At 50.6% G+C, this 12,431-nt stretch overlaps 1 protein-coding gene across 1 annotated transcript in view; it reads right to left on the bottom strand.

Annotated features, from left to right (window-relative positions):
* Positions 1–1,611: 1,611 nt before the first annotated feature.
* Positions 1,612–12,431, bottom strand: part of LOC130032419 (solute carrier family 23 member 1-like) — a 57,919-nt gene continuing 47,099 nt past the window's right edge. The window contains exons 9-12 of the mRNA XM_056123973.1: positions 5,621–5,785; positions 3,725–3,833; positions 3,531–3,626; positions 1,612–1,877 (exon numbers count right to left, since the gene is read on the bottom strand). Of these exons, the coding sequence (XP_055979948.1) occupies positions 1,612–1,877; positions 3,531–3,626; positions 3,725–3,833; positions 5,621–5,785 (636 nt within the window). The remainder of the gene's footprint in view (positions 1,878–3,530; positions 3,627–3,724; positions 3,834–5,620; positions 5,786–12,431) is intronic.

The raw sequence follows: 12,431 nt of genomic DNA, 5'->3' as shown, positions 1-12,431 counted from the left end.
CTCATTGCTTAAGAAATCCGCTAATTTTGTTTTTCTCCATGGAGAAACACTCATTCCTCCCAAGGAGCGTCCCAAAGGCCAGTCTGTGGCCGCCTCCTGCCCACCAGCCCACCCTCCCAGCATGCAGACATTGAACCAGTGGCTTGAAATGTGGCTTTAATGGAGGAAAGGAAGAAAGCACCGAGAGGGACCATTGTCACCCCATGTCTCTCCATCCGGCTCTAGCTGCTCCGAGGCACCATGGTTGGTTCTTATTTGGGAGGATTGTGTTGGTTTCAGGTCCACATTTGTTGTCTTTACAGAGAAAGCTGCCCACCACCACCCCCTTCCACTTCTAATCTTTAATATACATAAACTTGTCTCTCTCCCAGTACACACACACACACACACACACACACACGCACACACACACACACACCACCCTTTCACACTCATTCTGATGGGTGATTGGGGAGCCACAGACTTGGAAAATAGTCCAGGGCTCACACCCCACTACCCCATGCCATGATGAGATGAAAGAATACGGGGGTAGAAAGCGGGCGCATCTCTGCTGAAAAGGACCCTGCAGCAATATTGGATGTTCCCCCAAAACCCACAGAAAACGTTCTTCTCTTTCTCCTCAGAGCTGAGAAAGTGGATTTGGCCAAGTAAGTAGAGGTCTTATGAGGTGAGAAACATACATGGACAGAACATGAAAACAGTTTTCGTTGTCAGGCTACACACAGTAAGCTCAGGGCTTACTCCTGGCTCTGGGCTCAGGGTTCACTTTTGGGAGTTCTCGGGGTAGGGGATGCCTGTGTGGTGTTGGGGATGGAACCCGGGTCAGCCACACAGAAGGCAAATGCCTTTATCCCTGCACTATCTCTGTGGTTCCTAGAAGGGGAATTTTTAATACTAGCCTATCCTAAGTCCCATCTAGAATTCATGGCATGAGCCCGGGGGGTCCTGGGGAAATAGAAGTTTCTGGAACTGCCCAGGCATCAGGGCTGATCTCAGCTTCTAACACCTCTGGGAGACAGTGGCTCCTGGACCTACCCTCCCTGACCTGGGATGGGGGGTTCAGGGGTCCTACTTCCACATACCCCCTCTCCCCCATCCCCCCCCCCCCAGTCTGGGTGTCCAGGCTGTGTCTTCACTCCTGGAAGGGAGGCTGAGAAACAGAGGGATGGCCACGGGGTCATGGGGGAAAGGCGACAGCAGTAAAGGAGCAAATCACTGGGGGTCCAGCCTTTGGAGGCTTTGGGGTGGGTTCCGGTCATGGGGCCCAGCTCAGAGGTGGAGCAGGAGAAACATGGGGGTCAGGGATCCCCACTTCTTCAATGAAGGAAGGACGTTCCTGCCGCCTCTGGCCACCCCTGGCCCTCACTGTCTCTCCACCCTGTCCCACCCAAAGCATGTGGACCCAGTTGGTACCCTGGGGGGGGGGGGGTGAGTCTACTTGTGCCCTGGACGGTAGAGGAGGCGGAAGGGTCCACAGTGGGCTCAGGGTCGGGTGGACCAGAGGGAGTGGGGTGATCAGCACCCCACACACTCCCTGTGACCCCACCACCACCCCAGCCTGGTGAGTGGGGCGCCCAGAGCCCAGGCCAGAGGCTGCTCCCCACCCCCAGCTCATATCATGGTTTGGTGGGTGCCCTGGGGGCGCTCTCCCGAGCCCAGCTGGGAGCAGAGGTCCAGCCGGCTCACCCCCACCTCCCCCCTCGCGCCGGAAGTCCCCAGCCGGGGCCAGAAGGGCAGCCAGCGTGTGCACGAGCTGCGGGCGCAGGTCGAGGTGCCGATCCCGCAAGGGAAGCCGTAGACCTCGGCGGCCCGGCTGTTCTCCTCGGGCCCCTCCTGTAGCTGGCTCCAGGCCAGCAGGCCGCGCTCCTCCCGGCTTCCTGCAGACACAGAGGCAGCCGTCAGGCCTGGCCAGGCACCCGCGCCCCAGGCCGCCCAGCCCCAGGCCGGCTACTGACTCCCCGGCGGGCTCCCAGGACCCCCAGTCTCTCCCCTCCTGCAGGGGCCGGGCTCTTCTGAGCCCACAGCTCTGCACCAGGGGGCACATTTGACAGCTGGTGCAGAGAATCCGGGAAAAGGAGGGAGGGAGGGAGAGAGAGAGAGAGAGAGATGGCTAGATAGACTAGTTCTCTTCCTTGGTACCTATCTTGGGTTGTGAGTATGTGTATGTGTGTGTGTGTATGCTGTGTACATGTGTGTGTGTGAGAGAGAGAGAGAGATAGAAAGAAAGAGAGGGAGAGAGAGAGACAGATAGACTAGGTCTCTTCCTTGGTACTATCTTGGCGTGTGTGTTTGTGCGTGTGTATATATGTGTGGGCATGCGTGTGTGTGTGAAAGAGAGAGAGAGAAAGAAACAGAGGGAGAGAAAGAGATGGAAAGATAGACAAACTAAGTCTCTTCCTTGATACCTATCTTGGTGTGTGTGTATGTGTGTGTGTGTGTGTGTGTGTGAGAGAGAGAGAGAGAGAGAGAGAGAGATGGATAGACAGACTAGTTCTAGTTCTCTTCCTTGGTGCCTATCTTTCTTGGGTGTTGTGTGTGTGTGTGTGTGTGTGTGTGTGTGTGTGTGTGTGCACGCATGCATGTGCATTCATGAGAGAGAGAGAGAGCGCGCGCACGGTGGATGCAGAGACCCCACAGTGAACAGCAATGCTGGTGTCAGCTCTGCAGTTTCACCTTTCATGCCCAATGTCTTCCTGGGACACTGGTTTGTCCCCCACACCCTGATAACTGAGTGCAATTATGTGTCCTGTCTCTCCCCTTTCCTGGAGGGTTTGTGGGAGGCACCTCTTGCCACTGTTGGCATTCTCAGACCATCACTCCTGGCACTTGGTGAGCACTCAGTGGCATTCAATAGAAATCATGAATGAATGAATGAATGAATGAGCAAGTGAGTGCATGAATACAAAAGTGTGTTGTCTCCCGCTAGTGAGACTGCAGAGTCTTTGCGAGCAGGGACTGGGTTTCTGGAGTTTTGCCCTTCTGGTTGTGTTTCTCACTCCGGGCTGTCCTGTGGGGCTGAATTGCGCTCCCTACCCACTCCCAGACTCTGGCTCCCACAGGGCAACTTCCTCACCCCTAGCTGGGAGAGTAACTGCATGGAGACAGGAGGACGCTTTGGGGTGGCTGGAAGCCACTCTGGCTGGTGTGTTCAGAGAAGAGGCCACAGAGAGACCCAGGAGTGTGTCCACAGGGAGGAAAGGCTGAGCAAGGTCAGCAGGAGGCGGGCATGCCGGGGGAGGGGGGAGCAGGAGAAAGCACCCCCCTCCCAGTCTCAGACCTGGCACATCCACACTGCCATGCTATCCATTTTAGTGGTTTAAACCACCTGGTCTGTGATATTTTGTTATGCGCCCCCTCTAAAGCTAATGTAGGCTGTGCATTGCCCCCACCCACCCATCCAAGACCCCCTCGGGGACATAACGGGCCACCTGACCCAGCAACTAGGGCTGCAGAGCCCTTTGAGGAGCCCCCAAGGCAAAGCATCCCCCCATCCTGACAACTGGCAGCTGGCAGAGCACAGAGCATCATACCGGGGATGGTGTTGTCCAGGAGGAAGCCCAGGAAGCCTCCCACAAACATGCCGGTGGTCAGTAGCACCTGGATGACCTGGTCCAGCTGGAGAATCCCTAGAAGGGAGATGAGAGGGGGGGGGAATGGGGATTGATTCCCAAGACCCCAGGGCTCTGCATCGGCGCTCGGGGTATGGCCTTGAGGTTGGAGTTACCTGTGCGGAGACTGTCGGGATGCTTGTTCACCCAGTTGGGGATGGCGAGTCCACAGTAGATGGAGAAGCCGAAGACGAAGAGGTTTCTGGATGAGTTCATGTCTGCGTACTGCAGAGGAAAGAGGACCTCCAGGTGGGGGGGGGGGGGCATGCAGTGCCCACCATCCACCCTCCCTCCGGGTGCTCCCTTGGTGCTCTCCACACCGTAGGAGAGCATGGGCTCCACTGGGCAAGACAAGTCACCGCCCACCCCATCCCCACAAACCCCTGGAAAATGGAGTTTGAATCATCTCATTCCAACTGACATGGATTCTAATTGGACTCTTTTGGGCTGTTTCTTCCATCTTGGGGGCCCACTGCTGTGTGCAGAGCTGGGGACTCCTTTTGCCCGTCCCCTGCCCCAGTTTTGGGTCCTTCAACTCCATCCCTGGGGGCTCCGCTTAAGAGAGGAGGTGCTCCAGAAAAGGAGAGAGAAAACAAAAGGGAATGCCCTGCCACAGGGGTGGGGTGGGATGGGGGGGTGGGATACTGGGAGCACTGGAGGTGGAGAATGGGCACTGGTGGAGGGATGAGTACTCAATCATTGTATATCTGAAACCTAAGCACAAAAACTTGTAAGTCTACAACTATACCGCAAGGTGTTTCATTAATAAAAATTAAAAAAAAAGAGAGAGGCGGTGCTCAACAGCCCTGGTCCAGAGACCCCCAATTGAATCCCAAAATGGATTAGTGCCCTACAGAGATGTCTCTGTAACACAACCATCTACAATCTAGGAATCCAGAAGTGCATGGCCGTGGCACCCAAGATATTCAAAATGAGGAACGAACAATAAATAATCTAGCATCTGCCCCTCGTAGGCAGGCTTGGATGGTGGTGGGAGAATTTGAGCAAAACATAATGCCCAAAAGGAGAAAGAGAGAGAGAGAGACAGAGAGAGAGAGACAGAGAGGATGGTGGTGGGAGAATTTGAGCAAAACATAATGCCCAAAAGGAGAAAGAGAGAGAGAGAGAGAGAGAGAGACAGAGACAGAGACAGAGACAGAGAGAAAGAGACAGAGAGAGTGTATTGGGGAAATTGCCTGCCATGGAGGCAGGATGAGGACTGGGATGGGGGGTGGATATATTGGGGACACTGGTGGTTGAAAGTGTGCACTGGTGGATGGGGATGGGTGTTCGATCATTGTGCAGCTAAATTTCCAACATGAAAGTTTTGTAACTGCATCTCACAGTGATTCAATTAAAAAAATATAAAATATAAGATAAAATATAAGATAAAAATAATAAATAATAAAAAATAAATAAAATAATAAAAATATAAAATATAAGATAAAAAAAGTAATGTGGCGTTCACGCACAATTCAATCAGCTTAATCAATGGCTGAATAAACAGCAGTCACTGTCACTGTCACTGTCCTCCTGTAGTTCATCAATTAGCTCGAGTGGGCCCAGTAACATTGTGAGACTTGTTACTGTGTTTGGCTTATCGAATATGTCACGGGTAGCTTGCCAGGCTTTGTTGTGCAAGCGAGATACTCTCAGTAGCTTGCTGAGCTCTCCAAGAGGGGCGGAGGAACCGAACTTGGGTTGGCCGTGTTGGCCGCATGCAAGGCAAATGCCCTACCCGCTGTGCTAAACAGCAGTACTCCTACATAAAAAATAAAAATAAGTAAAAAAATAAAAAAGAGAGGTGGTACAGGGGGATGATGCAAAGTACATGATCAGCACACAGGAGACCCTGGTGTGACCCCCAGAACCTCATGATCCTCCGAGGACAGTCAGGAGTGGCCCACCCAAGCACCACCACCAGGTCTGATCTGAACCCCCTCACTCTCCACAATAAAACCCCCCAAGGAGAGGGGTGTGGTGGTCACTTTTCCCAGAGGTCTGTGGCTCACCTGCAGGTTGGAGATGCCAACAGCCGTGATGACCCCGAACATCACCAGGAACATGCCTCCGATCACAGGGCTGGGGATGGTGGCGAAGGCCGCCCCGATCTTCCCGAACATTCCCATGAGGAGCAGCACGCAGCCCGCCGCCACAATCACCATCCTGCTCCCCACCTGCAGCCCAGGGGACCAGAGTCAGCGCCAGACCACCCGGGGCCCTCCACCCGGCCCGCCGGACAGCTGAACAAGGTTACAGGAGTGACCAGCCTAACCTGTAAAACAGCTGCTCTCCCTGCTCCTCCTTGGGATTTGGGAAGGGGGAGGGGGGCTGAGCATGGGCCCCATCTCAGTCCCCTCCTCTGCCCTCTGCTATTCTCATGGTCCTTGAGCCACTGTGCCTCCTCTAAAGAGCCTGGACAGCAGGGTAAGAGCCCCTTGGGGGGTCAGAGGCTTTAGAAAGGGGATTGTAGGGGCAAAAAGATGGTGCAGCAGGTAAGGCACTTGTTCCGCATGCAGTCAATCTGTTTTCGTTCCCAGGAGTGATTCTTTTTGGTTTTGTTTTGCTTTTGAGGTCATACCCAGTGATGCACAGGGGTTACTCCTGACTCATGCACTCAGAAATTACTCCTGGTGGTGCTCGATGGACCATATGGGATGTTGGGAATCGAACCCGGGTTGGCTGCATGCAAGGCAAATAAATGCCCTACCTGCTGTGCTATTGCTCCAGCCCACTGGGAGTGAGTGATTCCTGAGTGCAGAGAAGGTAGTCAGTTATCTCTGAGCACTACCAGGTATGGTCCCAAAACAAAACAAAACAAAACAAAAAATAGAAAGGGGATTGAAGGACTGGAGAGAGAGAGTACAGAGAGTAGAGCACTTGCCTTGCACACAGCTAACCTGGATTTGATTACTGTCACCCCGTATGGTTTCCTGAGCCCCACCAGGACTGATCCCTGAGTGCAGAGCCAGGAATAAGCCCTGAGCACAGCTGGGTGTGACCCCCAAACAAACAAACAAACAAACAAACAAAAAAGGGAGGCTGAGAGTCCATTCCAGTCCTGGCTCTACATGGTCGTGGAACTCAGGCATGGTTATCTGATCTCTTTGCATGCCAGCCTGGGAATGGACCATACATGGCCAGATTCAGTGAGGTTGTGTGCAGAATACCATGCATGAACCCTGGTGAGCGTTCCATGGACGGAAGTGATGGCTTTGTAAGGCTCATGCATACCAAGGCCAAGTACACGTGGGCCATCTCTGCACGGGGCTTGGGGCACTGTCCACTCTGAGCAGGGGTTTATACTTCCCTTTCACACTGGACACCATCTGGGACAGGGCTCTCCTGGGCTTTTTCTCCCACAGCCATGACCCAAGTGCTGCATGTGTGAACAAACTGAGCATTCCTATCACATACTTCCTGGGTCACTGCGGGAGATAGAAGGGAAGCAAGAAGATTTTATATTTTACAGACGAGAAAGCCAGGGAGAGACGGTTTTACCAGTGGGTAAGCAAATCTCAAGTCTAGAGCATGAATACTGAGCCTTTTCAAACCCTTCCAAAATACCAAAGGGAGGAAACAGTTCCCAAACTCACTGCATGAGGTCAGCATGACCTGGATATACAGCATTTTTATCCAAGTGAGATAAAGGCGCTACAAGAAAAGAAGGCTACACATCAACATTTCCGATGAAGAGAGGTTGCACCCAGAGCTGTCAGGGTCCTCAACAGATTCAGAAGGATACAGAACCAAGCACAGAAACCAGTTCTTTCTCTAACAAACTAAGAATGAAGTGACCAGAAACCCAGGGTGGGGTGGGGGGATTCCATTCACCATACATCAAAAACAATAAGATCGTTGGGAAAAAAAAACAGGACATAAAAGTTCTGCATATTATAAGACTTTGATTAGAGAAATCAAAGAGGACACCCCCAAAATGGAAAGATACCCTAGTTTGGTGGGCTGGAGCAATAGCACAGTGGGTAAGGCATTTGCCTTACATGCGGCTGACATGGCCGACCCGGGTTTGATTCCTCCGCCCCTCTCGGAGAGCCCGGCAAGCTACCGAGAGTATCTCGCCCACACGGCAGAGCCTGGCAAGCTCCCCATGAAGTATTCAATATGCCAAAAACAGTAACAACAAGTCTCACAATGTGTTGTGAGATGTTACTGGTGCCCGCTCGAGCAAATCGATGAACAACGGGAGGACAGTGCTACCCTAGTTCGGGGTCAGAAGAATGTAATTTTGTTAAAATGTTCGTGTTACCCAAAGCCATGTTCAATGGTTCAATGAAACTCCTCTTAAATATCAATAACAGCTGCAAGGATACAGAAAAGAGTATTATAATACTAGCATGTAGCTTCAAAAGACCCCTAAACAGCAGAGAAATCCTGGGGAAGAAACACCAACCTGGAGGCATCCCACTCCTTGATTTCAAATGCCCATGACAAAGGACCAAGCTGGGAGTCACACCCGAGCACTGCCAAGTGTACCCCCAGACCAACAAAAATATCTTAAAAGTGAGTTTTGGTGCACCAGAGTCCACACTAAATTCTATGACCTGATTTGGATGATTTTTAAAAATAGAGGCCACCTCCCAGGGGTACATTGGGATGAGACTTACAGGTGCTGGGGACCCATGCCAGGGCTTTTCTGCATGTGCTGTTCATGTGCTCATGTCTTACCACCCACCTGGCCCTGCTTAGGGGTCTTTCCCCTCCTCATTTTCTTTTGCTTAAATGGCTGAGGGCTTGGGGATGTTAAGGAAGCATGTATTATCCCTCAGAGCGCTATTAAAGGGGCTGGAGCAATAGCACAGTGGGTAGGGCATTTGCCTTGCATGCGGCCAACCCAGGTTCGATTCCCAGAATCCTATATGGTCCCCAAAACCCTGCCAGGAGTAATTCCTGAGTGCAGAGCCAGGAGTAACCCCTGTGCATTGCCGCGTGTGACCCAAAAGGCGGGGGGGGAGGGGTGAAGAGTGCTATTAGATATTGAAATAATTAAATTTCCTTCTTTCAGCACTGTAGCACTGTCCTCCCGTTGTTCATCGATTTTCTCGAGCGGGCCCAGTAACGTCTCCATTGTGAGACATGTTGTTACTGTGTTTGGCATATCGAGTACGTCACGGGGAGCTTCCAGGCTTTGCCGTGCGAGCTCGGTAGCTTGCCGGGCTCTCTGAGAGGGGCGGAGGAATCGAACTCGGCTTGACCATGTTGGCCGCTTGCAAGGCAAACACCCTACCCACTGTGCTATCACTCCAGGCCATCCTGAGGCTATCACCAATGAATGTGTTTAGCTAATTCTGAAACCTGTTTCTTACCCGCTGTGTCTACCCCCACGATCCTTCAACAATGCTCCCAGATCATTTCAGATAGACAAGACAAAAAATGTTCTGGGAATCTATTGCAAAACCATAGTGTGGCTGACCTGGAGATTTAAGGACAAATACAAAGCTAGACTTCAGGCAACCTATTACCACAATGCAAACTTTTACCTTTTCCCCAAAATACGCTGAGGTAAAGTCTGTCGATGCCTTGGTCTGTTTTTTCTCCCTTACTTTAAAAAAAAATTGTCTTCATTCAAAGACATGTGGTAAAAATTAACCATGACAAAAGAACATTTTGCTTTATTTTTTTTTTTTTTTTTAGTTTTTATTAGTGAGACACCATGAGGTACAGTTGTAAACTTAACTTGACAAATTGATTTATCGGGCCCTGCCTTTGTTGTCACAGTCCATTGTTAGGATGGCAAAAAAAAAAACATTTTGCTTTATTTTTAATTTTTAATTTTTTTTTTTTTTGCCATCCTAACAATGGACTGCGACAACAAAGGCAGGGCCCAATAAATCAATTTGTCAAGTTGAACTGAAGTTCTTTGAATATCTCCATGGCAGTCACCAGCAAGTCTGCCACCACAGAACTTAACATGCAGCCTGGGGCCTTTTTCAATCTCAGGATTCGACTCTGGGTAGGGAACCGGACCTCAGAGAGAGGTGGAGGAGGCTCTCTGGCCAGCAACTTCTTTCCCAGAGTTTGACCAGAGTTGTCTGGACTCACGTTCCAGGCAACAGAAGCAATGCCTGTCGGGGCCACAAGGGGGACGTGCGAATCCAGGTCACCGCGCATAATCAGGCTTCTTGGAGCCTGCAAGTTTCTTGCCTTCAGCACTCCTCAAAAGGGCCTTCATCCAAAAGAACAAAAGCCACCAGTGTTGGCTCGGATATGGGGAGAAAGGGACTCTCCTTCACTGCTGGTGAGAATGCCAACTGGTTCAGCCCTTTTGGAAAACAGTATGGACACCTCTCAAAAAATCAGAAATTGAGCTCCCATTTGACCCAGCAATACCACTCCTGGGAATATATCCCAGAGAGGCAAAAAAATATAGTCAAAATGACGTCTGCACTTCTATGTTCATTGCTGCACTGTTTATAGTGGCCCAAATTTGGAAAAAACCCGAGTGCCTGAGAACAGATGACTAGTTAAAGAAACTTTGATACATCTACACAATGGAATACTATGCAGCTATTAGAAATGATGAAGTCATGAAATTTGCAAACAAGTGGTTCTACATGGAAAGTATCATGTTAAATGAAATGAGTCAGAAAGAGAGGGACAGATGTAGAAATACTGCACTCATCTGAGGAATATAAAGTAACAGAATGGGAGAAGAACACCCAAGAATAGTTGAGATAAGTACCAGTAGGTCTGCTCCATGGCTTGGAAGCTGGCAGCACTTGCTGGGGGGAAAGGCAGCTCAGATAGAAGAGGGAACACCAAGTAAAGTGTGTTTAGAGGACTCACTCAGGATGCGAGATGCATGCTGAAAGTAGACTATAGACCGAACATGAACTCAATACCTCTATTGCAATTCACAACACCCTAAAGGAAAGAGAGAGCAAAAGGGAATGCCCTGCCACAGGGGTGGGGAGGGGTGAGAGGTAGGATGGGGGTGTGGGAGCGCTATTGGGTTCATTGGTGGTGGAGAATGGGCACTGGTGGAGGGATGGGTACTTGATCATTGTATAACTAAAACCTAAGCACAAAACTTTGTAAGTCTTACAATTGTATCTCATGGTGTTTCACTTAAGAAAAAAAAAAGGGTAAGGAAAGGGGCCTTCAATTAAGAAGCGACACGCGGTCAGAAAGTTTGCTCTGTTGATTAAACACCATATTCTCTCCTATAAGAGATGTCTTATTCCCTTAGGCATGAAAAAAAAGGTGTCTACTACTTCCTCCTGGAGCTGTGACCCTCCGGAGGAAAAGCGTTCCTAAAGGTTTCTCTCCTTAGTAAGCACCAGAGTCCACAGCCTCACGGCCCAGAGTCTCTCTGGCTCTAGTCAACGGATGTGTCTGATATTAAATCCATACAAGACCTCAGCGCCACAGCGGGAACTACAGGGAAAAGGTAGGCAGGGTTGGGTTGGGGTGGGGTGGTGAGGCACTTTTGTGTTTTCCCGAACTTGTGCTGGAAACTGTGACAAAGATACCCTGGAGTTTGAGGAAACACAACATGAATCACCTCAGACACCACCCTGAAGAATTCTCAGGGACTTGAGGAGACTTCCTGTGGAGCACGAGGAGCCAGAAAGAAAGTTTTAAGTAAGGACTAGTTTAGTCAGGACTGGGTTCTAGAAAGATCCAGGTAGCAGCTGGGTTAGACAATGGCCAGCGGCTGAGAGGAGAACTGGCCCAGAAACCCGGTGTTCCCAGGCGAGCGTTGACAAAGCTGAGGCAAGGATTCCGTGAGGGGAAGGAAGGACGGCTGCTTCCTGAGTTTCATGGGTGCCATGCTGGGGGTGCGCGGCTCTGAGCAGACATCCGTGAAAGAGCCAGAAATCAGGTGAAGACAGGTCGGGAGGCCTGATGCTGGCCAGACCAGGTCAAATGGACCCACCTGGGCATCAGAAAACACCAATTCTTCAGCAATATTTACCCTACCCAGAAGGACTCTCTACCCAAGGGAACTCCCAGCGCCACAGAAGGTCTTCAAGAGCGTCCACCCCTGTTCAAGAAACTCTGGTACATCTACACAATGGAATACTATGCAGCTGTCAGGAGAGATATAGTCATGACCTTTGATTATAAGTGGATAGACATAGAGAGTATCATACTAAGTGAAATGAGTCAGAAAGAGAGGGATAGACCTAGAAGGACTGCACTCATTTGTGGCGTATAAAACAACATAACATGAGGCTGACTCCTAAGGACAGTAGATACACGGGACAGATAGATTGCTCCATAGCTGGAAGCCTGCCTCATGAGCAAAGGGCAGAAGGCAGCTGGAATAGAGAAGGGATCACTAAGAAAAAGATGGCTGGAGGAATCGGTCGGGATGGGAGATGTGTGAAGAAAGTAGATACAGGACCAAACATGATAATCTCTCGGGGTCTGTATTGCAAACCATAATGCCCCAAAGTAGAGAGAGATTATGGGGAATCATATCTGCCATGGAGGCAGGGGGAGGGTGGGAAATGGGGGGGTGATACTGGGGATATTGGTGGTGGGGAATGTGCACTGGTGGAGGGATGGGTGTTTGATCATTGTGTGATTGTAACCCAAACATGAAAGCTTATAACTATCTCACGGTGATTCAATAAAATTAATTAAAAAAAAAAAGAGTGTCCACCCCACTGCCCAGACCTGGGCAGAGGGCACTGGGACTTTGGGTTGAGAGTTTTGAAGTGGGGAGAGAATCTGAATATGCAGGTAGCACCAATGTAACTGCCTGAGTCCTCAGGGCAGAACAACTCTCCTGGTCAGGGCCGCAGACTGTGGAAGGAGCAGTGACAGAGACCCCCGTGAGCATGGAGAATGGAGTCC

This window comes from Sorex fumeus, unplaced genomic scaffold (assembly GCF_029834395.1).
Source record: "Sorex fumeus unplaced genomic scaffold, SorFum_2.1 ptg000048l, whole genome shotgun sequence".
NCBI classification, from domain to species: Eukaryota; Metazoa; Chordata; class Mammalia; order Eulipotyphla; family Soricidae; genus Sorex; species Sorex fumeus.
Note: the sequence above shows the minus strand (reverse complement) of the source record. Positions and strands in the feature narration are given on the sequence as shown.